Source organism: Phyllopteryx taeniolatus, chromosome 2 (genome assembly GCF_024500385.1).
Source record: "Phyllopteryx taeniolatus isolate TA_2022b chromosome 2, UOR_Ptae_1.2, whole genome shotgun sequence".
NCBI lineage: Eukaryota > Metazoa > Chordata > Actinopteri > Syngnathiformes > Syngnathidae > Phyllopteryx > Phyllopteryx taeniolatus.
The window spans coordinates 2,099,021-2,126,206 of record NC_084503.1 but is presented as its reverse complement, the minus strand read 5'-3'; the positions used below and the strand labels follow the sequence as shown (position 1 = coordinate 2,126,206).

Sequence of the window (27,186 nt, the reverse complement as noted above, 5' to 3'; positions counted from 1 at the left end):
AAAATGTCAAAAGGTTTGAAACAGAATCAGGAAAAAATCTAAATCATTGGAGACAAACTACTACATTTAGCTGTAACAAATTCATCATTTTTAAAAGTGGGTACAAAGTGTCATATTTTTCAGTGTTGCATGCGTACAGCAGACATGAATGTGTGTGTGTGTGTGTGTGCGTGCGCGCGTGCCTACGGCGATGCTCTAGAATGGACAGTGCTGAATATAAATCAGGTGACTGAACAGGCGGGGGGGGGGGTTTCTTCCCGGACAAGCCCAGAAGATTGTGTCGTGCCCACTCCTGCATAACTCTTTAGCATGCACGCGCACACACGCGCGCGCACACACAACAGGCAGTGTATTTGCCAGCCAGCCTTCACACAGTCCAGACTGACTCACTGACTGGACTCTTCTCGGAGCGCTCATCTCATCTGTCTAAGGAAGTAGCACTTTTTCCTTTTCGTGGAATTCACTGCGGTGGTCGGAAACATTTCTAAACTGGAATTGAATTCCGCCGATGCTGAGGTGTACGGGTGACTCCAGGAGGAGAGCAGGTGAAGCGCTTACCATGTGGATCCCGACCCCCGGCATGACTCACCCCCAGCGGCTGGTGCTGTACGGGACGTGCGCGCTGGCCTTGTTAAACTCCGTCGGCCTCCTGGTGCTTCTGCTCCAGCAGGATCGCCAGCACGTCCTCCTGGAGCAGACGGCGGCCAGGCTGACCGAGGTGGAGCAGAGCTCGGTGGTGGAGTTCCTCCAGGAGGTGCCCCGAGAACGAGCGGCGGCGCAGAGGAGTGTTGGGAAACCTCAGCATCGATACTCCAGGAACAAGAGGAGCGATGCGCTCGAGCTGGATGAGGAGCAGGAGAAGGCGTCGGAGGCGACGCAGGAGACGGCCATAGGGATGGGTGAGGAGCAGGAGACGGAGCAGGAGCTTCCCCGCGGGGAAGACGCGGAGGCAAATCAGCAGGAGGTCAACCAGGAAGTCGGAGAGGAAACCGAGATCAAGCCCAAGCATAATCAGAAGCACAAACACCGTCATAACCATCGTTACCGCAAGGAGTACGTGCAGGATGACATGATGATGATGCTCACTTACTCCATGGTGCCGGTAAGACGACATCCACCTTCGTGGAGCCGTAGATGGTGGACGTGAACGCAAGTGCACGACAAACAGCGGTTTGGCAGATCCTGAATAATTCTTTCAAAAAGAAGCCGTTCAGCGCCACTCCCAGTTGAAGTTCACCGTCAAACTGACACAATTACTCTGCGTCAATAACGCCGTTTAGCTTCATGCTAACAAACTGCAGAACGCCATAGACGGGCTAAAATGAACGGCATCGGTGTTGTATGACCTTTTCAGGAACGGGTATTTGACAGTGGAGCAACACATTAGGACAGGCGTTATAGCAATAATCACATGCATATATTCTTTATCCTTTGTGGAAAAATGACAAATGTTACTGCAGTTTACTGGGTCAGTTTTGAAACTCTTCGTTGTGTGTGTTTCTATGTCAGCATTATACTGCCCCCCTGTGGCCAGGGTGCCCGCACCAGAAGGAGCAGCGCGACACCCTTTGAATTGAAGCAAATTTGTGGCGAAAACAATTGAATTCTTTACATTTTATTTAAGTCATGACTGAATGTTAGTATAAAATATGATATTACTGTATAGTGTCGTTTTTGGAGGGAGGATGGAACAGATTAATGGCATTTCCACTTATTTCAAAGGGGAAAGATGATTTGAGATACGAGTATTTTGGGTTACGAACATGATCGTGGAATCGATTCAATTGGTTTTTGAGTGCATTTTAAAAAATGACAATAAATATAATTGTATTATTCGAATAAACAATCGTACATACATTTTACCTATTTTTTTTTTTCCAGATTAAATTACTGATCGACATTTGTAACAGCACCAAAGGAGTCTGCATAGCTGGTACAGTTTCACGCATATGTACACGATCTGTATTCACCTTCATGTTCACCTTCTAATGTTCCTCAACTGTCTGTTGCAGGACCCCCAGGACCACCTGGTATGCGGCATTCGTGTGGAGCGATGATGTTCTTTCTATTTGTTGCGTATCCCGGCTCTGGTTCCCAGACCAAAATCCTTTTGTCTGACTGTAGGTTTGCCCGGTGCTGATGGCATGCCAAGCGCCAACGGGACGGACGGAATTCCGGGACTGAACGGGCTTCCGGGAGCTGACGGTAAACGGGGGAAAAGAGGTACGGTGGCGGCTTTCGGATCTCCGTATGAATCCATTTTCGTGTGTGTGGGATTTGTGAATGTAACTATCATTAGGAAAAAAAAAAGTCCGATCCTAAGGTCCTACAACATATTGATGTAGCTAGTTTGGTGTAAGTGGTGTTTTTTTGGGTTTTGTCCCACAATGCACGTCAAATACGTCTCTCAATTTCATAGAATGCTTGTTAGCCGAGACCAAAACGAAATGTTGAATATATTCCGAACATTCGTATGTGTCACCTGTTCAGGACTGCCGGGTGACAAGGGAGAACCAGGAGAGCCCGGCCCCCCCGGACAAGATGGCCGACCATCCAACGACGTAATCATCGAGGGTGAGTCGGGACAAGTTGTTGTCACTCCAGCAGTTGTGATCCCTGAGGCCTTGCAACTTGTTTGTGCAGGTCCTCCTGGACCCCCTGGCCCGCCTGGCCCCCATGGACCTCCAGGACCTCAAGGGCCCCCAAGAACAAGGCACCTTAGAGCCCACCTCCAGGCTGCGCAGACCATGGGTGAGGGCGTTGGCTTTTTGAACCCTAATAATCGACATCTTAATCTTTATGTTTTGATCATAAATCCAAAGCAGTACGACGCTGCCATCTACAGGGATCTGTTAGTCATGACGGTGCTGACGGTGGGCGAGACCTTCCTTGAATGCCGTTAAAAAAAAACAAAAAAAAACATACACGTCAGTGAATGGTTGGATTCCACTTGACGAACATAAATGTCCACAGCAGTGAATGAGTTAATGACACATATGACACGCTCCAATTCGGCTGAAAACAAAGTGGACAAAACGTGAAAAATAGAAGAAATGACTCATGGTCAGAGCAAAATAGCTCGATGATGTGATTTCTGCTGAGTCACATTGCTCCCTTTTTTTTCTCTCCCTCTAGAGAAGGTTTTATGAAGAGGCTGGCGCGCGTTCAGAGCCTCATGGCCACGATTTCAACACCCCACAAAAGATGATTTCAAATGCATTTGGTCTGTTATAATTGAAAAGTTGGTCATCAAGAGGGAAGGACAAGAGAAAAAAAGCCCTTTTGGGAGGCGCTTAGGAGCGTATTTGGTATTTGAACTAATGGCCTTCCTTTAATCTCTCTTACAGAAGAACCATTCTATCCAATTCCAAATGATGAGACCTCGTTTGTGAAGGCTTCTGGGAAACTCCATGAGAAGGCACCAAAGAGGAGCGGTGTGTGTTCAAAGGCAACATGCAAACTAAGAGCTGCGTGGGGAAAACATTTTTTGTAACTTGAATTTTAACCCCCACCCCCAGAGTGCCTGATAAAGTCTCTGATCAACCCCAGGAACGTGACAAAGATGGAGAGCACATTTGGCACGTGGATGAAAGACACCGCCGGGCTCAATGACGAACGCATATGGGTGGCGGAACACTTTTCAGGTTTGTTGGACCGTAGACCGGATCCTGCCACGCTTTGAAAGAGGCACGCCATCTGTTTTTGCTCGCTCGCAGGTCGTGTGCTGAGGGAGTATCAGAGCATCGCGGCCTTCCAGCACAACATCAGCGACGTGGTGAATGTTCGCAAGTTCTACCAGGGGTGCGGTCACACGGTGCACAACGGCTCCTTCTACTACCAGATCGCTGGCACGTCCAGCATTGCCAGGTACGCAATGCCACACAAACTCACTCCGTATCCTTGATATCCAACTCAAGGTCCATGTACTAGAACACTCTTTGTCCCCACAAGAGAGTAGTAGTAGAATGACTAGTGGAACCACAAACTTTTCATCGACTGCCTTTCATTGCTGTAGGACCACTACAGTACATGTTACTAGTGCGGTAAAACAGTGCACTAGTTGACATCTGCATGCTACCAGTGCTACTAGTGAAGTGGTAGATTTTAACTATTGGAATGCTATAATGTCACTAATAGCATTATAGTATCACACACTTGCCAACTACAGCCACTTGTCCTTAGCCTCACTCGTAACATTTTGTTTCCCTACTAGTAGCCCGAAGTAGTTGTATGTGTGGGCAAAGAGCATACTAGTACGTCAGAATCAGAATCTTCTTTATTAGTACATGGACCTTAAGATGAATATCAAGGATGTTGAATAAAAGCTCAAATGCTCAATTTCCACTCATAGGACAACTACATTACGAGTGAAGTAAAACAGTGCACTAGTTGACATCTGCATGCTACTAGTACTACGAGTAAAGTGCTAGATGTTAAGTAGTTATTTATTTTCCTTTACAGTGTGACTCACAATTATGTCAAATATAATTTGCCACCGGCACGGTGGGCGACTGGTTAGCACGTCCGCCTCACAGTTCTAAGGACCGGGGTTCAAATCCCGACCCGCCTGTGTGGAGTTTGCATGTTCTCCCCGTGCCTGGGCGGGTTTTCTCCGGGCACTCCGGTTTCCTCCCACATCCCCAAAACATGCATGAATTGGAGACTCTAAATTGCCCGTAGGTGTGAATGTGAGCGCAAACGGTGGTTTGTTTCTATGTGCCCTGTGATTGGCTGGCCACCAGTTCTGGGTGTACCCCGCCTCTCGCCCGAAGATAGCTGGGATGGGCTCCTGCAGCCCGCGACCCTAGTGAGGATCAGCTGTGAAAAAAATGGATGGATGGATGCTTTGACATTTTTTGTTGATGAACCATTAGGCTTACTAGCTACTGTATTGTAATGTTGTTGTAATGGCGGTACTTGGAGAATTGAATTAGTGTCAAAAGTTCAAGAGGCACTGCTTTAGATGGATGGTTGCGTGTTTTGTGACAGATTTGAGTTGGACAGCAAGAAGCTTCACACACTCACGGTAGATAACGCTCTCCACCACAACCTGGCCTATCTGCTGCACAACTCCAAGACTTACTTCAAACTGGCGGCAGACGAGAACGGCCTGTGGCTGATCTTCGCCTCCGCCGTGGACGAGAGCGTGGTGGTGGCCCAGCTGGACCAGAAGACCTTCTCCATCACCTCCTACATCAACACCACCTACCCTCGCACCAAGGCCGGCAACGCCTTCATCGCCTGCGGGGTTCTGTACGTCACGGACACCAAGGACGCCAGGGTCTCCTTTGCGTATGACCTGCTGAAGGGCAAACCGGTTAATGTAACCTTTGACCTGAGGCCTCCAGGCGGAGTGCTGGCTATGCTGTCTTACAGCCCCAAGGACAGACATCTGTACGTGTGGGACCACAACTACGTCAAGCTCTATGCGGTCCACTTCATCTCTGATGAGTGACGACACACAGCTGATAATCAAACTCTCCGTTTGTAAGCGTCGCGTTCGCTCTTGGAAATACAAAGATTCGCAAAGTGCACGCAAAAAGGATCTTTGGATAAAATGTTCGAACTGTACAAAATGGGTGGCTTAAACTTTTTCTCGAATATGGTGCAAAGCGACACAACTAAGAGTTTTACAAGATTGGATCTGTCGCTTGGCCACTTCTTTGCTTTGACTTGACAACACTAATCAGAGCTACGACTCAGCACTGCGCGGTGGCAGTGAAGTCAATTCTTCCCCCCCAAAAAGGCTTCAAGCCACGTTTAATGCCACTCCCGCTTGAAGGTTGGTATGGAGTAGTATTATACAACGCTTCAAGCAATGGATATTTGGACAAAAACGGTGCAGCAACACAAAGACAACATCATTCTCACAGGCATATATTCCTTATCCTCTGCAACAACCGACTATAACTGTAGTTTAATCATTTATAGTAGTTGTAAAACTTATTCCTTTGTCTGTTTGACTGTACAATACTTCCCCTGGTAGCCAAATAGCACAGCAGAAAGAACTGTAATGAATTTAATCACGATGCACAAACTGTTTAATTCTTGACATTAAAACCCATTGCAACAAATTTAGGATGCAACAGCGTAACCGCATTATCATTCATTTCAATGGGGAAAGATGACTTTAGTTACAATCACTATTGTAGAAATAATTACTCGTATTTCAAGGCACCACTGGAGTACAGTTAACTTTTACGTGCACTATATCTTGATTGAAGCATTAGGTACCCATATATTTAAGAGCAGTGTTGTTTCAACTTTGTATAATGTGGCTTACAATAATACTGAATATGATGAGAATAAAACCCCTGCCTCGTTTTTAGTGAACACTTAGGCCTACAGTATTTCAGTGGTACTTGTAGAGGCACGCATTTTTTTGAGGCGGTACTTGGTGGAAAAACCTTTGAGAACCAAAAACTATTGTTATTGTGTAAAAAGTAGAGTGCTGTATTTCCATCTCATTCTCAGTGTTTATTAATGTGACATTCTGGAGTTACTAACAGAACCCCCCCCCCCCCCCCCCCAATTTATAGAAACTAAAATGTAATTTAAAACTTTTTTAAAGCTATTTGTTGACATATTTGCATGATTTTGATCTTGATGTATTTGATCTCTGTCTATATTCTGTATTCAGTAGTATTTGTGGTGGAGCAGGAAAGCAAGGAAATAACAGCAGCAAATCACTGGATGAAATAAAAATAATTTATTCACTTTACAAAGGTAAATCTTACACCATGACCTGTATCTTTCTGTCTGGCGTCAGTGCCTTCTGCGAGCACCTGCCCGTGATACTAGTTTGTGTTGCCGTGCATGCACACACACACACACACACATTCACATGTATACACACACCAGACACCAGTAGTGCAACTGGTAGAACACATACAATACACATAGTGGGCGGAAAGAGGGGAGAGAAACACAAAATATGTTGAATAAATACCTGATGTACACCTAACAAAAGTTACAACTAATTCAGCCGGTATGATACAAATCAAAAAAATAAAGAAATGCTTTCATGTTTGTACAAGCTGCTGGGATATTTCATATATCATTTATATATTAAAACTATTTCAAACATTTGACTACTCGGCAAATAAAGCCAGACATTCATTAGTATTTAACAGTTTCTTCTTCAATAACCTATTTATTTGAAATAAATCCTTTTAGTGTCCCCATAATTTGAGTGCAGATATCTATTCTTTATGAACGAACAGTAAAAACAAACGAGGTAACACACGCTTGCATACAATAGCCTGTGTTGCACGTCTCCCAATCAAGTCAGATACATTAAAACCCCTTACATTCCGAAAATAAAAGGCATTAAGTTAAACACAGGAATTGTCCACAAAACAAACATCAACAATAAATAAAATTCAATTATTAAAACAAAACATCAACTTGTGCAAAAACCAGAAGTGAAGCTTTGTGTTTCCGCTGTGGGTGATTGATGGGGAGGGGGGCAGACGGATGGAAACACTGAAATCACAGTCACGAGAGCAAAACGCATCATCTTCCCGACAGGAATGTTCTAGCAGTGAGGCTGCCGCGCAAACAGGCATTTGAGGGCAGGTGGGCGAGCGCGCACGCACACACACACAAAATGCAGCATCAACTCTTCCATAACGGCTGAGAAAAAGCCAGGCAGAAAGGAGGGAGGAGTGGGGAGAAAAAATTGAAATGAAAAGTCCAACAAATTGAGTCACACTTTGGATACCACTGACTTAATAACAAACCACAGTCCTGCTTACAGTAGATGCTAAGAGAGTTCAGCTGTGGGCACAAAATGACGACAGTTACACACTTTTTTGTTTTTTGTTTTTAAAGTTTTGCCAGATTACTTTTACAGAGCACTATCAATAGACCTGTGATTGCACCGCGGAACGAGAACAGGACATGCATAGCTTCCCTATGGACACGCTCTAAAGAGTAGCGATTCTTTAATAAAATGACAATAAATCTAGCTTTAAAATCAAGTTTATGTTACCTTATGCTTGAAACCTTTGCTTTTAGCCTTTGGGAAAACACATATTTGCAGCTCCGTTTGTCACTCAGAGGGGAACTTAGGAACACTGCCAAAGATGCAGAATGTACGGCAATCTTTTGACCAGCTCGTTCTATTACTCTATTAATGCCTCACGAGTGTTTCAAAGGCATTTTTGATCTTTTTTTTTTTTTTTCCTTTTTAGTTCCTCTTTGGAGCTTCGAAAGTGGAAGAAGAAATTACAGGATGTCGACCAAGCCGCCGGGGATGTTGTAGCGGTCGGGGAGGACCCTCATCTTCAGGGTGCCGTCTGCCCCGCAAGTGAAGATGCGGTTACCGGGACGCGTTTCCACCTGCATGATGCCGGCGCCGATGTTGCGGAAGATGGACTGTTTGGCGTGCTCGCTGCCAAATGAGTGCATAAGCCCGTGGCCAGCGAGCTTCCACACCTGGAGAAAGATGACAGCACCGTCTTTACGTTTTCCAGTAGAAACACTGGGGGGCCTGATGCATGTGCAAAAACGGGTGTTTAGTGTATTGCGCTGCAAACAGATGTGGAAGCTGATCTACTAACCGGGCACCTCTAGTATTACGTCTGACGAATTGCGGTGGCTGATTTAAAGTCTTTAAATACCACGTGTGAAAGGTGGGTGTAAACCAGCACTGCTGCAGTTATTGTAGCGAAGAGGAGGCCCATGCAAAATGTGAGGTAACAGGGAGAAAAGATTTTTTTTCAACACTTTTGACAAACATTATCGTGACCCGTTGTCGAATCAGCAATGGAAATTTGGAGCTTCTAAATAATCTAAAGGGAGATTTTGTGTCTTTAAATAGTGCAACTGAAAGGCAGACGCAAACCAGCACTCTACGCGGTGCCAGCAGAGAGCGGGCAAAATGGGAGGTGGCCTGAAGAACTTTTCCCACCTGTGTAAACATTCTGAAATGCCAGAAACAAAACATATCGTAGCATATAACCTAATCAGCAATTCAATTTTGGAGCCTCTTAAAGCTAGGTCACAAGAAGGAGTCATGCCATTACAAAACTCCTTTCATTGTTGTATTTCCTGGCATCTAGGTCATTTCTGATCACTGTGTAATTACTTCTGACCCCTACCAGAGCTTTATTTTGGGGGTGTGCTGCCCCAAGATTTAAATGCAATGATATGCAAAATGAGCAGATACGTCCAATTTCCATGCATTTGGTATGAGTTACAACCCCAATTCCAATGAAGTTGGGACGTTGTGCTAAACATAAATAAATACAGAATACAATGATTTGCAAATCCTGTTCAACCTATATTTAATTGAATACACTACAAAGACAAGATATTTCATGTTCAAACTGATAAACTTTTAAATAATCATTAAGTTAGAATTTGATGGCTGCAACACGTTCCCAAAAAGCTGGGACAGGGTCATGTTTACCACTGTGTTACATCACCTTTTCTTTGAACAACATTCAATGAACGTTTGGGAACTGAGGACACTAATTGTTGAAGCTTTGTTGGTGGAATTATTTCCCATTCTTGCTTGATGTTCAGCTTCAGCTGTTCAACAGTCTGGGGTCTCCGTTGTCGTATTTTACGCTTCATAATGCGCCACACATTGTCAATGGGAGACAGGTCTGGACTGCAGGCAGGGCAGTTTCTCCAAAACCTGTATGTACCTTTCAGCATTAATGGTGCCTTCACAGATGTGTAAGTTACCCATGCCATTGGCACTAACACAGCCCCATACCATCACAGATGCTGGCTTTTGAACTTTCCGTCCATAACAGTCCGGATGGTTCTTTTCCTCTTTGGCCCGAAGGACACGACGTCCACAATTTCCCAAAACAATTTGAAATGTGGACTCGTCGGACCACAGAACACTTTTCCACTTTGCGTGAGTCCATCTTAGATGAGCTCGGGCCCAGAGAAGCCGGCGGCGTTTCTGGTTGTTTTTGATAAATGGCTTTTTTTTCTTTGCATAGTAGAGTTTCAAGTTGCACTTACGGACATAGCGCCAAACTGTATTTACTGACATTGGTTTTCTGACGTGTACCTGAGCCCATGCGGTGATATCCTTTACACATTAATGTCGATTTTTGATGCAGTGCCGCCTGAGGGATCGAAGGTCACGGACATTCAATGTCGGTTTCCGGCCTTTCCGCTGACATGCAGTGATTTCTCCAGATTCTCTGAACCTTTTGATGATATTATGGACCGTAGATGATGAAATCCATAAATTCCCTGGAATTGTACATTGAGGAACATTGTCCTTCCACTATTTTCTCACGCACTTGTTCGCAAAGAGGTGAACCTCGCCCCATCTTTGCTTGTGAATGACTGAGCAATTCAAGGAAGCTCCTTTTCTACCCAATCATGGCACCCACCTGTTCCCAATTAGCCTGTTCATGCATGCAGCCATAAAATTCTAAGTTAATGATTATTTGCAAAAACAATAAAGTTTGTTAGTTTGAACATTAAATATCTTGTCTTTGTAGTGCATTCAATAAAATATAGGTCGAACATGATTTGCAACTCATTGTATTCTGTTTTTATTTGTTTAACACAACGTCGCGACTTCATTGGAATTGGGGTTGTAAATCAAACAAAATATGGCTTTTATGTGGTTAATGGCTTTCCAAAAATGATCAGAGCGCTAGGAATATGTCTCTTTGACTCTTCCACTTACAATTCCATTCCTTTTATTCTTAACAGTCCATTTATTCTCATTTCATAGCATTTCTCTTGGCTGCACTGGTGTGTCTGTACAAGGCTCAACATGATTTGTTTTTTAACTTTGAGGAGCAGTTTTGCTCATCAATGAATTAATTGAGGAGGAACTTTGTAATTTTAAGGCGCACTTTATGGCAGGATAATCCCACAGGTTCCTGAAGCAAGGGAGGGTTATCCCAGGGGTTTTGTGGGGTCAGGGTGGGCAGAGACCACCTGTCAGGCATTAAAGCCTGGTTATAACCAGGATAAACCCCTCGTTTGCTTTAGGGGCCCAGGTACCAAATACTGCACATTGCCCGCCACTGGTCAGATTCAAGATGAAATGCATTGTATTTAATAATTTAACAGTAGTGTGGTCACTACGCACTGTATTTGTGAGGGATATCTGTGCTTTGTGAGATGAGCATTGGTTCGTCACCTTCATGTTGCCCTCGGCAGAGCCGGTGACAAAGAAGTCCTCGAAGGCGTCCAGTGCCAGCGCCTTGATGGCGGAGTCATGCGCTTGGAAAGTGTGGAGCAGCTGCCTCTGGCGGATGTCGAACACGCACACGAAGCCCTTTCTGCCTCCAGTGATCAGCAGCTGCTGTTTAGGAGCGTACTGCAGCACAGTGGCCCCGTTCTCGTGGCATGGGAAGGCTGAAGGGACGCAGACGTCAATAGAGGAACACTTAATATATGAGGAAGACGGGAGTAACGTGTTGAGGTGTTTGGCTTTCTCACCATGAACCATGCTATTGCTGGGTGAAATGAGGGTGTCCCACAGGCACACATTTCTGCACAAACAAGATCAATTGTGTCACTGTGTACCAAAAAGGGAGAGAGCTGTGCTGTTAAAACAAACAATCAAAAAAAAAAACGATCCTGACCTGTTATCGTTGGACTGTCCGGCTGTGGCGATGAGGCTGGATGATGTGATGAAAGCAAAATCTCCACAAGTCTTTGTATGGCACTGCCAACTCTGCCGGCAAGATCAGACAATGTAGATGTTGATCAAACGTGTCTCGGTGTGCATGTGCAAATTGGAGATCTGTTTGACTCTCAGGCCTCGTTCCATTATATTACCCTTTAGAGCTTGGTTGTGGCTATTGAGAAGAATTAAAAATGTTATTAAAATAATTTTAATTTAGGAAGTGGAAAGACTATACAATGAGCAACATATAACGCAAAACATTGAAATCAATGGAAATGCAATTAATCAGTTTCAGTTCCCCAAACACAACATTGTTTGTAATTGCACTGTACACTACTGTACTTTATATATCTCAGAGAATAGTATGCCGGCTGCATGCGTTGCCACAGCTTCTGCTCTAATATAAGTTGTTTAAAGGCTTATAAGTACTGTGACATTGATGCTAGTTCCCTTAGCCCAGCTACGCCGTTTTGCACTGTGGGTTAGCGTTAAGCTAGCATGCTCGGGGTGTGTGTAATTCTCTTTGTTTTTCATTTTAAAGTAAACTCCAGCGGGGAGAGAAAATAAACAGTTTGAGGGAAAGGCGTGGCCTTTTCCTTGAAGAATTGTTGATTATGTGCTAAACTGGTGCTTTTCGTGATGCTCGCGCCACCATAGCTAGCGCGTCAAATGGCTCATATCTTGAAAAATTCTGGTCAGGTCAGATAAGTCGAGGGAGTGTAGTATTGCTAATACTATAGTCTTTCTACAGTCAGCAGAGGGAGTTTCTGCTTCTTAAATAAATACATAAAAAATTTAACCATGGTCAGCAGAGAGTATCTCCACTTTTTAAAATCTAAATTGTGTCAATAATTTATGCTGTTGTAGTGCAATAAGCCATTAAATGCCAGAACATGAAATGAAATGATGAAATTCCTCCCTTGTCCAAAAATTGGCAAAAGATGTAATTTGGTGAAAAACAACAAACTAAAGTTTGAGTGATGAGTCTAGAATATAACCCACTTTATCTAAATTGTATGATTCAACCCAGTAAATAACAAGGAATTAAAAAAATAATAATAATTCTAGTTTTCACTAGTTTCAAGCGGCCACAATAGAGTCAACAGGTATTATTTGATGTAATATACTATATTATCGATACGTGAGGCGAGGTGGACACTGGCATCGAGCCTTAAGGGTTAAAGCAGTGGGGCAGATGGGAGGTGAACTCACCAGGTAGGGTTTAGGGTTGGAGGACGTCTGATTGACTTGCCACAGACTGAGAAATCCCTCTCCGTCAGCGACTCCGCACTAGTGCAATCGGAGCAACCTCATCAGATAGACAAAACAAAAGGACCGACAACGCGCGCGTGCGCGTTTGAGTGTGCATGCGCGTTGTGTCTACCTTGTTGCCCTGGGAGTTGAAATAGAGTCGGGTGACTCGAGCGTTGCCCGCTTGTCTGAAGCAGATGAGCTGCTGAGGTCTGTTCCATTCAAACATCCTCACACTGCCATCCTGGGCCCCTGTCATGTCTGACACAAACACACATCACATGCTGAGTCATTATACAGTACTCTTGGACTGACTGAATATGCACAGTGGATATAAAAAGTCCACACACCCCTCTTCAAAAGCCAGGTATTTGTGATAAAAAGAATAATAATAATAAACCAAAATAAATCATTTGAAAACTTCCCATTAATGAGTCCTGTAACCTGTACAACTCAATTAACTGTGCACACCCTTTTATAACAGGGATGTGGCTTTTGTCAACCAAAACCAATTTCATTGAAACTCAAGTTAAGTCAGCACACACCTTCCACCACTTAAAGTACCTCTGGTGAATAACAAATCCATTTCAGATGTTCTAATAGACTTTTCCTGACATTTATTTTCTTTCTAGCAGAAGCCTGAAGGTGTTGGTGCTAACACTCCCCGCTACTTCTACTGTTCACAATTCCCTCCACCTTGACAAAGGCCCCAGTTCCAGCAGAAGAAAAACAGCGTCCGCCATGCTCGACTGTCTCTATGGTCTTCTTTTGGTAATGAGCAGTGTTGTGCTTGCGCCAAACTACCATTTGGAATTAGGGCCAAAAAAATCTTAAACCTTAGTTTCATTGGAACATAAATTCTCTTAACCATGTGCAGGAAATGATTTGAATGAGCTTACATGTAACATAACCAAGAAAATATTTGGTGGTTTTGGTGGAAATAATCATATTCACACCATGATGACCAGGGTGGAGCAGAACCCTGCGTAAGGTTTTATGATAAATGGACTTACGTTAATGTACACAAGTCTTAGGCACCATTCATTTTCATCAATTCTATAATGTTTAACTAATGTCACTCAGTGCAGAGGAAGCCAAAACTAAACAAAATCAAGCTATGTTCTGGTTGACGGAGGATGACAACCAAGGGGCCATTCTGAACCTAATCGATATTTGTATATCGCACCTATTATGTATGTCAAGCACCTTGTTTACAAAATGCACTATATAAATAAATAAAGCTGCCTTGCCTATTGTATGTCCTACGAAATGATTGTGAAAGCATATACTTACAATATTGATATATGGGGTGGGACGTCATTCTCTTGACATTATTAAGATTCCTCTTCATGATCTGGAAAAGATAAATGACACAAGAATGCATGATGGCGGTGTAGGTTGAAACAAAACCTTTGTTCCATCTCGCAATGTCCATCATACGGCACACATTTATCAACACGGCTGGAACGAGGAGAACCCGGGCCGCATTTAAATGTGACGCAAAGTTGCACCTTGGGCACACGGCTGTGAGAGCGGCCGCTATCTGTGTTTCTGTGTCCATCTCAGCCATGCAAACACACTCGCTCCCTGTATCAGCCTCCATAGACTCAGCAGGCCAGCTGTTTAGGCGGCACGTCTACGTTTTGCTCCACATTGATAAGAATTGAAAATACAAACTCCTCAGAAAATGTGCACTGGCCATAGACACGATGAGCCCTTTTAGTATTTTGTCCATATCCTTGATATCGAGCTTAAGGTCCATTAGTACGCTCTTTGCCCTCGCAAGTAAGACGATTCATCGAACCAGAAGAACAGCTAAGGCGCATTAGTATAACTACTGTGTCTTAATAGTAACTTTTGGACGTTTGGATGTTAACTGGGAAGGCTGGCAGTGAATGAGCTTTTAATCCGCCTCCCTTTCTTTGCATGCAGTTGTCATGTCCTCCTGGTACTCTGTGGGTTTTCTGTGTGTGCTCCGGCATCTTCAAGTCCAAAATTATGTGCATGAGGTTCATAGCTGGGAATGTGAGTGTGGATAAGGTCAGAAAAAGAATGGTTGTGTATGCGTGCATGAGCCTGTACCACGCTGGCTCCCATGCTGGTTTGCCCACTGCCCAGCCACGGCATGGACGCAGAGACGGGCAACTGTGGCGGCGCAAAAGGACCAGAGCTGGCCTGGGCAATGTTCGTGTGAGATGATCGGCAGTCGATGTCATCAGAGCTGTAGAGACAAGGCGTACTTTTTACAATTCTCACATTACCAAGCAGTTTTAAGGGAACATCACGATCAATTAGACCTGCGTGACTCCTTATCAAAGTCCTCTCCAATCCAGGTGTAGGGTTGAACAGCCACTAGTGTAGACACATCCACTTCCTGGACATCATGGGTGGAGGCCAGCACTATTTCATTAGAGTTAGCCTAGCAGAGTTTGAGCAGGTTGGGGAGAGACAAGGATGGAGAAAATCAGACAATTAAGGGGTTTCTCCCATTTCCAAGATAGATTGTTTTAGAATTACTTGAATTTTAGCCACTCTGTCCAAGATGGTCAATGGTGGGATTCTTGTTAGCTCTATACGCAAACTTTTGAAGCATTCTTTCAGTTCCACCTTTTTTGAAAAATTCTAAATTTTAGCGGGCTATTCTTGTTGTACATGTACGACCGGATTGAAAAATGATTAAATCTGACCCAAAATGTCTGCGGTGGATGAGATCAGATGTCAGATTGCTCTGTACTGCACAGGCTCCAAAACATCATCATCTTCTAACCATTCAGGACTTACGTCCTATATCAAACCAAAACCCGATTGCTTTTGACTGATATCAAATGACTCACACGGTCAAGATCAAGATCAAATCAAGCACATTATTTATCCCTTCTTGAATCTCAATCGTAACGCGCCATAATGATTTACAATGACGTCTAATAGAATAGGCCTCATAGAGCTGGGAGCGGTGGTGACTTTATGGCATACAGTACTTTCCCTATATAAAAAATAAAGAATCAAAGTCACCCAGTCGCAAATTTTACCTTATTGATCGCAAAGGCCATTATTATGTCCGACTCTTTGTGAATGATTTTTGCCTTGCCTCCTGGATAGCCGAGATCTGCCTCCACCTGGGTACATCAGGGAAGCACACAAAAGCGGGTTACACGGCCAACATTTTGAGCCCTTTTGTTTTAACACACAGTTAATTAAAAAGTATGATGGAGAAAGCCACTCAGTTTCAGTCATCGGGACATACAGTATTGTAACCACACGTCATGTGAAAGCAGCAGAAGAGCCGAGTTCACAAAACACGAGCAGTTTGAGAAAGATCTGACTAAAGTATCAGAGGTGCACTGATAGTGAGAAGTGACTGTTGCAAATCAAACACAGCTATGACAGTGAGCATGCAAGTTAGTATTGATATTCTGTGTGCCGTGTGGTTTAGAAGGATGCTTTAATGCTGTTGCATTCCAAAAGAGTGAGAAACAGAAGGACATCCATCTGTGACTGTCACCGGTAGGGAATGGATGTGAGGTTACGACAGTGGAAAGCATAGAGATCCCTGCGGGGAGTAAAGATTAGCCTCCACTAGATCGTATGCTTGAATAACTGTGGGCGCAGTCACTATCAAGCCAAGCTGGAGAGGAGACACTGACCACAAGCAGTCGTTCGTTAAATATATGTTTTTTTTTAAATTTTTTTATTTTTGTAAACGCTGCTCCTTCAAGCTTAGCTGTGCAGGGACTACCGCAAACAGTCAAGAGGGACAGACGGAACCAGCCTGGCGATACTAGGTAATACTACCTTGTTGAGACCGTTAGCTCCAGCTATGCAGTTTTGCCTTACATGGTCCATATGGTTGTCTACACACTACACACCACCAACACCAAAGGCACAAAACACACCAACACAACATAACACAGCACAAAACACATGCACACACACGGGAAAATAAAACATGGAATGAAAAATCAAAATCAAATAAAGGCTGATAGGATTTATGTATTCTGTGATGAGGACACCTCATCAACATGCATGAATGTGCACTGTGGAACATTTATCTGATACTTTCTGCTTAGTTTGATAACCACACTGTAATGAGCAGTTCCAGACAACACAAAAGTTCTTTAACTGTCATGTACTTGAAGATGTCTAAGAAGTCAAAGCAATGACAGCGACAACATCAACAGATAAATGCTCAGGGCCTGCTTTACTAACGCTTTGCGCGTGCAACACGGGGCGGAAAGTTGTTTGCTCACGCAAACAGATGTGGAAGCTGATTTACTGGCACGCTCAGCATTGCGTCTACCAAATGCAAAGAATTCGCAGCATAGTGTGTTCTGCAAACAGATCAATCTTGCACATACAACGTGCTTTATCAAACCGGAGATGAATTGCGATGGGCGATTTTACATCGGTAAATCGCATGTCCAAAAGGTAGATGTAAGGAGCAAATAAAGTAAGTAATATGCTTGTTTCTCTTGCACTAACACTTTCAATTCCATCCCTTCTAACTTTTGCACTTGTGGCGCTCTCCCAGATGATCCATGGCAAAGAACCATTCGAACTACCTGAAGCACAAAACCATCTTTAAACTACCACTTTTATGCCTATTGCCAATGGCGCGCATAATATGTTAGAGCGAGTGAACATGCAATTTAGTGCCTTCTATTTGGGATCTAAGCATCGGCATCTACACGAAATAATTCTCAGTATACTCAATTACAATTAAGTAATAGATCAAGGATCAAGTATGACATTTATTACACATACTATCAGCCTTTCTTTCTAAAAGTCTGACAGGAGTTACGGAGGAAAACAAAACATGCTGAAAACTGAATATGTGAAACTAACGAAGATGCAGAATTAACATTGGCAATAACTAATGATGCGAATAAAATATTTCTTTTATTTATGTAGTATTTTTATATTTATGTACATCTACATTTTCAATTTTGTCACTGAGCTGTGTCCTTGTTGTGTGTCCTAGGAGCTAAGTTGTCATTTTCCCCCCCCCTGTCGAATACTGCTTTATCTCCTGGTTGCGCACACTCACTCAGGGGGGCTCAGAAACAACTTTCCCCGCCTTTGGCAAAGCTCTAAAGTGTGACCAACTTGGTCACACGTGCGACCTAATTTCTCAACGGTGTGTCTAAAAAAAAAAAAAAAAAAAAGGTCGCATCAGTGCACCACGGCCATTTGGGGGGGGGGGGGGGAGAAAAAAATCTGTGACGTGGAAAGCAGACATAGCATACCGTGGTCTTGAGCGCAACACTACCCTGCACCTCTGTTCCAAATGCTTGATATTTGTTTAAGTGCAACTTTTGTGAACAGAGCCTGTGTATATTTTATTTATATCATTTATTTAGATATTAGCTATTTTATCTATTGTTCTACATTTTAATGCCAAGCTTCAATATTCTCGAGAATTAAAAGTTACTTGCTCTTAAATAATTATGCTGTAATATAATCATATCTACTGCATAAAAAAAAAACAACAACAACAACAACGATATCTTTAATTGCGATCGTTTCTGGGAAAATAATGTGTTACAGTTACAGGGCTTTGTGAGTGGCCTCAATTTTGACTTTACATACGTTTGCACTGGAGAAGGAGCAACAATCTCATGGTATATTTTTATAGTGACAATAAAAGGCATTCAATTCTATTCTATTCTATGATACCTCCTGGACGCTTCCCTGGTGAGGTGTTCTGGGCAGTTTTACTTGCCTGACAATTTTCCCTTATCATTCCTAATGTATAATAATAATAAAAAAAAAAAAAAAAACAGTGCAAAAGCATGTGAGCTGCTGACCTCGCTCTGCTTCCTTTTCTTGGTAAAGATGTAACGAATTAAGGTCTCCTGAAGAACTTCCTGTTTGACCAGGAAATGCCACAGGCGTCGGGCTGGAAAAGACTGGTGATTCTTTGTCCTGAAAGACAAGAAAAGTTTAACATATCCGACTTTATGAATTCTACAGTTCAATAGCATCCCTCATACTGTGTATAGAAATGGGATTTGGTTGCATGAGCGAGCTAAAACAATGATTCGTTATTTCGTCTAATTCCTTGTATACAACCCAAAATAAACAAGAACCACATGTAATATGGTCAAGATAGATAAGATAAACAAATTCACCGACTTAATTAAATTGATGTTAATGGAACAACTTAACAGTTATTTTCTTACAAATGAACATTATGTCAAGTATTTCCTTTAGGGAAAATGCGCAAAACAACACAGATATTACCCTCTGCTGTAAAGGGATATCTAAATCACATGCTGGCACAGGCGTTACCTTCCTGATGTGTATGGTTACGGTTTGCCCCGAGGTCAAAGTGTGTGTCAAAGTGATTGATTTAGTGTAAGTCTTACTTGAACGGTGTGTTGTCTGGCTCCAACATGGCCTTGTGTCGCAGTATGGCAGGACCGCCTCCAGCGCTTAAGTCGGTAGGGTAAGTGTTAATGTAGTTGGGGGGCGGACCATCAAATTTATTCATCGTCTCCAATAAAATATGTTCCCAGTTTTGGAGAGTCTTCAATACAGCGTTTGTGAAAGGCGAAGTGACTGGCAAGTCTATAGCATAAGCAGCAAAACATATACTTCAATGTATTGAGATAAATATTCGGCAGTTTATGAAGAGTAACCTGCTTGTGTGCATTTGTACCTGCAAAGTCAAGGCCAGTGATAGGGAGGAAGTTCTTAATGCTGTGGTGAAACAGTTTCACCATGACCAAGCGGATCAGAGCCCAGCTAAGGTGTGAAACAGGCAACATGCAGGATTGTTAAGACCGAACGCACAGCCTTCCAAATGATGGGCTAGAAAACAAGCACAGCCCACCTGTAGGAGTTGGGCTCAGAGTGCTCAGTCATCTGCGTATCCGAAAGGAAGGCGTCATCATCATCTTCGTCATCCTCTGCTCCACTTTCATCCGAGTCGCACAAAGCATTGCTGTCTGACAACGGCAGGAAGGGCTGGGAGGGGGGAAAAAAATGGATGTGAGCGGGGGCACAAGAACACAAGTCACTAAAATCACATTTCATTAGTTGGGCTGGAAATTATATGATGCAAACATTTTGTTTTATTGCACCGTCAAGTGCAATGCAATTAGAATAACCAAATTTTATTAACGGATTCCAAATGTGTAAAATGCAGCTAATGCTTTACTTTGGCCACAAAATAGTCCCACATGCTCAGCTCTGGAGGAATGAATTTCTCCCTGTAAGTGGGTCTCTCTGTGGGAAGCGGCGGCGGGGCGGCTGGCGTCTCCTTCACAGGACGTCCGGGCACCAGCATCCTCATATTAAATCTGCGCCTGTATCGGTCCCCATCCTCAGCTGCGGGCTGAGGGGGCACCACTGGTGGACAAGACAGACATAACATCTTTTAGACTTTTAAAGTATCAGTTTGCTTCAGTCGGCAAAATGCTGGATAAGGAGGAGCTGAAACTTTGCATCACCGTTAGGGCAAAATATCCAGAAATACACGATGGCGTGAATTGCATCCACACCCCGAACACAGCAGAGTACACGACCAACTGGCAATTTGTGCAAAAAAAGCACTGTACAGACATTCAGGACACGTTCACTAGGATATGCACAAACCTCTACTATTATCCTGCAGGACCATCACTGGCATTGCACCAGACAAAAACAGGACATAACACAAAGCAGTGTAGTGCATTTAGACTCACAGATACTACACCCACTACTGGATTAGTGAAACTGATGCAGTGCATCACACAAATACAGACGGACACATCATTGATGATGGTGTCTTTGTTGAGGAACTCAAATGATGATGAAACTGGTGCCTGTATAATTTTCTTAGGATGACCAAGTGAAATGCTTGTGGCTGTGCATTTGTGAAACAGTGTTAACTGTGCTCAAAATGAATGTTACCATTCATTGAAACGATTCCGCTGAACCGGTTGGATGTTAAGAACCTCACTACTCTGCCTCAGTTCTTCAAACGCTCGTCTCCACTTACTGCTATCTCCCACTTTTGGAGTCCAAATGCCAACCTGTATCTTCTTCGTCCACAAAACACAATCAGAGCACTGAGATGTGCGAATTTCAGGCAACTGGTTGAAAACATTGCTCGTCTACAATGACATCATTACATCTAATAACGTTCAAGGTACTGGCACACACACACTGACTATCATATACTGTTAACATCAAATTGTGAACACTAATTAATAAAGACTATTTGAAGAGCTTTTGGTTCAGTGCTTCATAACTCTAACAACCCCACATGATGTACCTGGTGCAGCCTTAGCCTCAGAATTAGTCTGTGGGGGTTCAGCTCGGGCTTGTGCACCTTCCTTGATTGCCCCAACTGTTGCTTCAGTGGCACAACAGGGATGACAGCATGAGTTGCACACAGAGGACATTGCACGCGCATGCGGTACAACAAAAACACACATACACAGAAATATGCCACTGGCTTCTCAAAAAACCCACTTCAAACCACATACGGCTGTTTCTAACAGACATTCAGTGTTAACTACACAACAAAAAGAAGGGGGGGGGGGGGGGGGGGGGCGTCATCAGCAAGAGTGCAAACCTGTACATCTAACATGCACTTCAATCCTGCAAACCAGAAGTGCAATCCACCAACTGGTTACTCACAGCTGGTCTTAGTTGCTGGTGCCACAGTGCCTGGCCCACCTCCCCTTGAAACGAGAGGAGGGCACTGTTTGGGACACTGGGTTTCATAGGGAATGGGTTTGGGGGTTTGGGTGAGGCTGCCCTGCTCAGGTCTGCGTGACTCCTGAGACTCCTCTGGCCTGGCTGCCTCAAAATCAGCTGGCACTGGGACACAGGGCAGAGTGCACACTCATACAAGACACGACACATCTACAACAGCATCTCGGGGAGGACATCGGGGCTGAGTGGAAGTTTTTTTTTGCCATGGCATCTTATCAGAGAAGCATTACGACGGAGGACATAATGACAACAAGATGGAGCGAGGGGTTGAAAGAGTAGAAACATGTGAAGAAACTCAGACTAAATGGAAAAACAGAAAGCAATAAACAAAACAATAACTATACCTGGTGGGGCATCAGGCCTCTTTGGCTTAATGATGACTTTGGCTCCTCCCCCAAAGACAGCGGCCCACATGCGGTTGTTGAGAGGATGTGCGGCAAGGCGGAAGAGTTCGTTGCTGTTGTGAGTGCCCAAGCCATGGATGAGCAAGGCTAGATAAACAGCCATGACTGCCTCGCACAGCAGCACGTTGAGTCTCGGCTGGTCCTCCTCCCTGGCAGACGTCAACAGAGAAATCAGGGACGACACACCTGGAGAAACGGAACACACATGCATAACATTACTAAATATCATCAGATAAAAGAGCAAAGATGCAGTCTCTGCACGATATAAAGTCAATTTACAAAGCATTAGCATAATGCGCAGGGTCTGTCTTTCTGTTGCCTTCCCAGAGGCCATGATGCCCCTATTAGAGAACACCATCTGCCTATACGCATAAACACAGACTTCCTGCTTTGCACTGCTTCCTCTGCTTTTCATATTCTCTCGATATCATTGTTTTCTCAATTCAGAGGGACTTCCAGAAAAAAAAAAAAAAAACACATTTTATTTCTATTGCGACAACTCAAGTGAACTCCAAACTCATTAGCACAAACGTTAAACATAGACAAAAGAAAAGTCATTGTTTCAAAAACAAATAAGAATGGATTAATTGCTCAATCGAGTGCAGAACTTATTTATTACCTGGCCACTGAGCAGGAGCCGAGTTGGGAGTGATATGTTCCTCTATGCTTTCTGTGCGGAGTCGTTTCCTCTCACTGAGCAACAAGCCCTGGTACACCATTCCTGTAAACTGGTTGGCCTCTGTGTGGCTGCTGCAAAGTCAATCAAAAGGTTTGAGTTTTCTCCTGGAGTGAAAACAATCATTACAATCAATTCCTTCTTAATGGCATCTTCTTTTGACCGAGTGACAGCATTGTTTATCTCCCATCAACCCATCTCAACAGAATTGGAAATATGATGTGTGTTCATAAAGGCCCTGTTTCAACTACAACATTCACTGAAGATGCCAATAAAATATTCTAGCATACATTAAAATCCACGAGAGGAAGAGTGACAGAGTACCTGTAACTATGGCTGTCACACAGTGCCTGATAGATGCAAGCAGACAGCGATGCTGCCAGTGTGTGCAGGGCATTTACCTGCGGGAGAGAAACACGGTTCACTTTTCTGCATTTAAATCAAGTCATGCAAATGACAGTGAAAGACTCTGTGATAAGAATTGAGTCCTGACCCGGTCATCAATGACATCTGGATGCGGCGGAGCCTCCATGAGGGTGATGGTGTGGAGGATATCGTGAATGTGGTTGCTGAGATGAAGCACAGGATTGGCTATGACCGTTTTGGTGGGGGCAACGCAGGCCGAGAGGAGAGGCAAGGTGGTTGGCAGAGGGAGGGGGGACTGCAGCTGCTTCACTGTGATCTCCTAAAAAGGGAACATAATATGTGGATTTCCCGCACCCAAAACAGTGAAAGGCAAGTTGCAAATACAGTGGTGCCTCGAGATTTTTTTTATGTTCCTTGTCAAACCAAAACACTGGCATCTCAAATCATCTTTCCCCACTGAAGTGAATGGAATGCACATATTCCATTCCAGCCTCCCCCCAAAAAAAAAAAAAATGGTATTGTGTTTTTGATTGAGCACTCTAACCATACTAGTATTATAGCTTATAAAAACATGCAGTACTGACAATTACATACATAAAAAGAACTCTTAAGAATTTTAAGATTGTGCTGCTCATTCTGGTCACCTGGGGGCAGTTGAAAAGATACAAAAGGAGACAGGAGACGACGTCACAACTCCTCAGGAGTAATATTAGTTGTTCTTCAGAGAAGATAAGCCTGTAAGTATCTTTACGTTTGTGTTCAAATATCCGTGGCTTAAAGGGTTTAAACACTGCCACATAGATGCTAATGTTTCCTATTATATGTTGTTGTATGTTCTATGTAATGTGCTTTGTTTTACGTTTAGTTTGACAGTAAACTTCTTGGCAGTAAACAACTTTTTTTTTTTTAAAGACTATTTACTAATTCCATCGGACAAAGTGATGCTTTTTGTCAAGTGAGTTGAGTCACTGCCACCATACAGTGCACGTATCTCAAGTTCACGCTCCCAAGTTAAAGCAAAAAAAAAATTTATATATATATCTGACCGACGACTTGTATATTCATGAGCTACCTAATCCACGGATATTATATGATGCTTATGTGGCTACCTGTTGGCTCTCCTGCAGAAGGAACAGGAGCTCCATGCGTACAGAGGTGACTCCTCCTCCCTTGGCTCCATGGAGGCTGCAGTAAGAGAGGAAGACCCTGAGCAGAGCCTGGTTCTTCCTCAGCCAAGCCTTGCGCCTCTCTGAATGCTGCTGCTTAGCCTGAAGACGCCGCCGCTCCATTTGGTGACGCTCATAGGCACAAGCGTCCATTCTCTCCAACATGTCATCCGATATATCCACTGAAGCTGCTCGTTCTGCCCAGTGGTCTGCCTCTGACTCTTGCTCCTTCCCATCTACCTGAATGTCGATACAAAAAAAAAAAAAATGTTTAAAATGAATGGTTTTATAGATTACAAGAAAAATGTGCAATATTTTACCTTGTAGTTGCAGATGTTATGCATGGCTGCGATCTCCTTCTCTAGCCAGCTGTAGAGCTGAAAACGAAGTTTGCCTCCATCCACCTCGAAGCCTGTGGCTAGTGTTCGCAGCTCTGTCATTAGAATTTTTAGACAAGCACGGAACTTCAGCTGCTCCGCTATCACATCCACCTCAGACTCACCCTAAAACGAAAACAAATGCAATCATTATTTTTTTGTTCACCATGGAGCATTATACCAAGCTCTACTAGTGCCTAAAATTAGTTTTTCAGATCTATAGATTAAGTGATACAGCTTTATTTTATTCCATCATCCACATGAGAAACGTCTTTCGTTTTCATAATTGTAAACTGTGCCAGTTGTGAGTAACATATTTTTAGAGATGAGGCACTAAACTTCAAATTCAGCCATCAAATCCATACTCCAGTCGCAGCTTTGCTCTACTCCAACCGAGTCAATCTCTATGCTTCCAGTCATTACATACAGCATTAAGTACATTTAAATGAGTCAAAAGGAGACATATTTTACTGCCAGACCTGCACACTGTTACACTTACAGAATCTTACTAACGGTTTAAAAGAACTTGTCCAACCTGTGAGTCATCTCTCTGCATCTTAGATTCAAAAGTTCCCTCCACTTTCATCTCAGTTTCAAGTTTCTTCATAGTTAGACAATCCTCATCGTCGTCTTCATCATCTTCCTTGTCCTCCCCCCAGTCGAGCTCGAGCTCATCGTCCTCCAACTTGGCCACGGGTTGGCTCCAGTCCACGCGGCCGGCACTTTCATTTCCTCCCCATGCAGGGGGAGCAGGTGAAGCCCAGTCCAGACCTACGCTCTGTTCCAGTGGCTGGGTTGAGTTTACGTTGGCCTTGGATGAAGCCTTGCTGAGGGGAGATGAGCCTGATTTCTTGCTAACTTTGGGGATTTTGGAGAGAACCTCCAGGGCAAGAACTGGACAGCCAACCTGTAGGTATAAAATGCAATTGAAATAACTAGTGTGAATAATTGTTACTTAGCCTCCGTCTAAAGCTTTCTAATGAGCATTTATCAGATTTACAATTTGAAATAGTCAAGGAAAGTTCAAGTTCCTGCCGATATCAGAGGAAGTGGAATGGGGTGAGTGATTAAAGCCATTGCCACGAGATAAGTGAGCCCACCTTGAAGTGTGCATTTGCTGTGGTGAAGAACAATTTGCGCTCTATAAGGTTGATCTCATCTGCACTGCTCTTTTCTGCAGTGAGACCCACAGTGGCGGCTCTGCCCTCTGAACTCGCAAAGTGCCGCCGGATGATGAGCGGGTGAGTTCTTAGATAGTTGTAGAAACTGAAAACCACGGGGTTGCAAGATTTGACCATCACATCTAAGACAGAAGGCAAAAAAGTAAGGGAGCGACAAAAAGCTAAAAAAAGCTCTGTTAACGAGACTAGCGATTTAAACAATGTTTCAAACCAACTAACCGCGGTTATCGTCATCATCTTTGGGGATTCGCTCTAAGAGTGTGTCCAAGGCTTGGGTGTAATCCTTCAATATCCAGTACGCTATGCTGCGCAGAAACGGGTCAGGGTGAAGTCTCGAACAGTGGTAACGACTTCCGTCCCTGTTACAACCAAGAACCTTCTCATAAAGGAGGCCTTGGCAGGTGGATGAGTTCTCAAAGTCAGCTTCATACAGCCTCGCGACTATCATGGCTAACTGGAGATCCTCCATCTTTTCCATCAACACCTACACACCGCAAAACAGTAGATGGGATAAGGAAGGCAGGTTAAAAATACAGCTTGAATGTAAGTTTAGGTGTGTAAAAACATTTCTTTTTTGTTGCTATGTTTTGACTATATGGTATGTTAAACCTTGGCCACAGAATATGTGGACATTTTCAATATCCTTTGGCTTAGCGCTGCAGAATAATCAGTTATTTTACAATCTCTATTTTTAGTCACCCATATATAGATATGTGTGAAATTTGCTGCTCAGAAATGACAAATGCATAGGGCTAGAACTACTCATTGAGTGTCAAAATGTGGGAGTAGTTCACACCTCTATCGCATCTTTGAGCGATCCAGCCAGCAAGAAGAAGGCGGCCGACTGTTCAAAGCGCTGCTTTCCAAGCAGGGAGAAAGCATTTTTTAGAGCTGCCTTTCGCCAACGGTCTTCGGTGAAATTATTCTTGAAGAACTGAGTCATCTTCTCGTCATGTTGGGACCTGAGAGAAACAGGTTAACGTCAAAAGAAGAATCCAACAACTATAGATGTACTTTTGTTTCATTAAAAAGAAAAGACCCACCTGAAGAGTCCCCACAGGACAGCCTTTTTCTTCATGGCCAGGTAGAAGAGTGCAGCATCTAAAGGGTCATTGTGTCTCTGGAACGCCGCTTTGCCCAACTGATAATATGGATAGATAATCATGAATAAATAACACATTCAACTCAAAGATTGAGCACATTGGGTCCCTCATACAATTCATTGAGGTTTGGGTGAGTTCACATATTTCAAGTACAACGACATTTGACATGAAAGCGTGTTACTTTGAATCATTTTGTTTAGCTTTTACATGGAAGCTAAACAACAGAGAAGGGACTTGAAGAATTTCAAAACTGTTCTGTGCAACAGTAAATTAAATTGTAGGGCTGTTCCCCACTCGTTATTTTGGATTTTAGCACTTCTTTAAGCTAACTGAAAATAT

The 27,186-nt window shown here is 43.5% G+C and overlaps 2 protein-coding genes across 6 annotated transcripts in view; one reads left to right on the top strand and one right to left on the bottom strand.

The window, feature by feature from the left end:
• Positions 1–177: 177 nt before the first annotated feature.
• On the top strand, positions 178–6,731 carry gldn (gliomedin). Its single transcript, XM_061751841.1, has 10 exons — positions 178–1,102; positions 1,882–1,933; positions 2,013–2,030; positions 2,125–2,223; positions 2,491–2,574; positions 2,644–2,751; positions 3,348–3,434; positions 3,519–3,644; positions 3,717–3,867; positions 4,990–6,731. The coding sequence occupies exons 1-10, from the start codon at positions 509–511 to the stop codon at positions 5,453–5,455; spliced, it is 1,785 nt and encodes a 594-aa protein (XP_061607825.1). The 5' UTR covers positions 178–508; the 3' UTR covers positions 5,456–6,731.
• dmxl2 (Dmx-like 2) overlaps positions 6,695–27,186 on the bottom strand; it is a 40,418-nt gene continuing 19,926 nt past the window's right edge. For 3 of the 5 annotated variants that reach the window (XM_061751811.1, XM_061751793.1, XM_061751803.1), the window contains exons 28-54: positions 26,788–26,885; positions 26,541–26,706; positions 25,964–26,228; positions 25,664–25,866; positions 25,099–25,470; positions 24,507–24,689; positions 24,130–24,426; positions 23,148–23,339; positions 22,979–23,055; positions 22,598–22,728; positions 21,919–22,164; positions 20,031–20,221; positions 19,704–19,837; positions 19,530–19,615; positions 19,237–19,438; positions 18,676–18,793; positions 16,664–16,729; positions 15,901–15,987; positions 15,169–15,290; positions 14,954–15,092; positions 14,165–14,225; positions 13,005–13,132; positions 12,833–12,910; positions 11,577–11,668; positions 11,431–11,483; positions 11,129–11,346; positions 6,695–8,439 (exon numbers count right to left, since the gene is read on the bottom strand). In XM_061751811.1, coding sequence (XP_061607795.1) covers positions 8,230–8,439; positions 11,129–11,346; positions 11,431–11,483; positions 11,577–11,668; positions 12,833–12,910; positions 13,005–13,132; positions 14,165–14,225; positions 14,954–15,092; positions 15,169–15,290; positions 15,901–15,987; positions 16,664–16,729; positions 18,676–18,793; positions 19,237–19,438; positions 19,530–19,615; positions 19,704–19,837; positions 20,031–20,221; positions 21,919–22,164; positions 22,598–22,728; positions 22,979–23,055; positions 23,148–23,339; positions 24,130–24,426; positions 24,507–24,689; positions 25,099–25,470; positions 25,664–25,866; positions 25,964–26,228; positions 26,541–26,706; positions 26,788–26,885 — 4,215 coding nt within the window. In that variant the 3' untranslated portion in view covers positions 6,695–8,229. Of the gene's footprint in view, positions 8,440–11,128; positions 11,347–11,430; positions 11,484–11,576; positions 11,793–12,832; positions 12,911–13,004; positions 13,133–14,164; positions 14,226–14,953; positions 15,093–15,168; positions 15,291–15,900; positions 15,988–16,663; positions 16,730–18,675; positions 18,794–19,236; positions 19,439–19,529; positions 19,616–19,703; positions 19,838–20,030; positions 20,222–21,918; positions 22,165–22,597; positions 22,729–22,978; positions 23,056–23,147; positions 23,340–24,129; positions 24,427–24,506; positions 24,690–25,098; positions 25,471–25,663; positions 25,867–25,963; positions 26,229–26,540; positions 26,707–26,787; positions 26,886–27,186 lie in introns of those variants that run through there. The other 2 variants (XM_061751820.1, XM_061751829.1) reach the window with 2 other exon arrangements.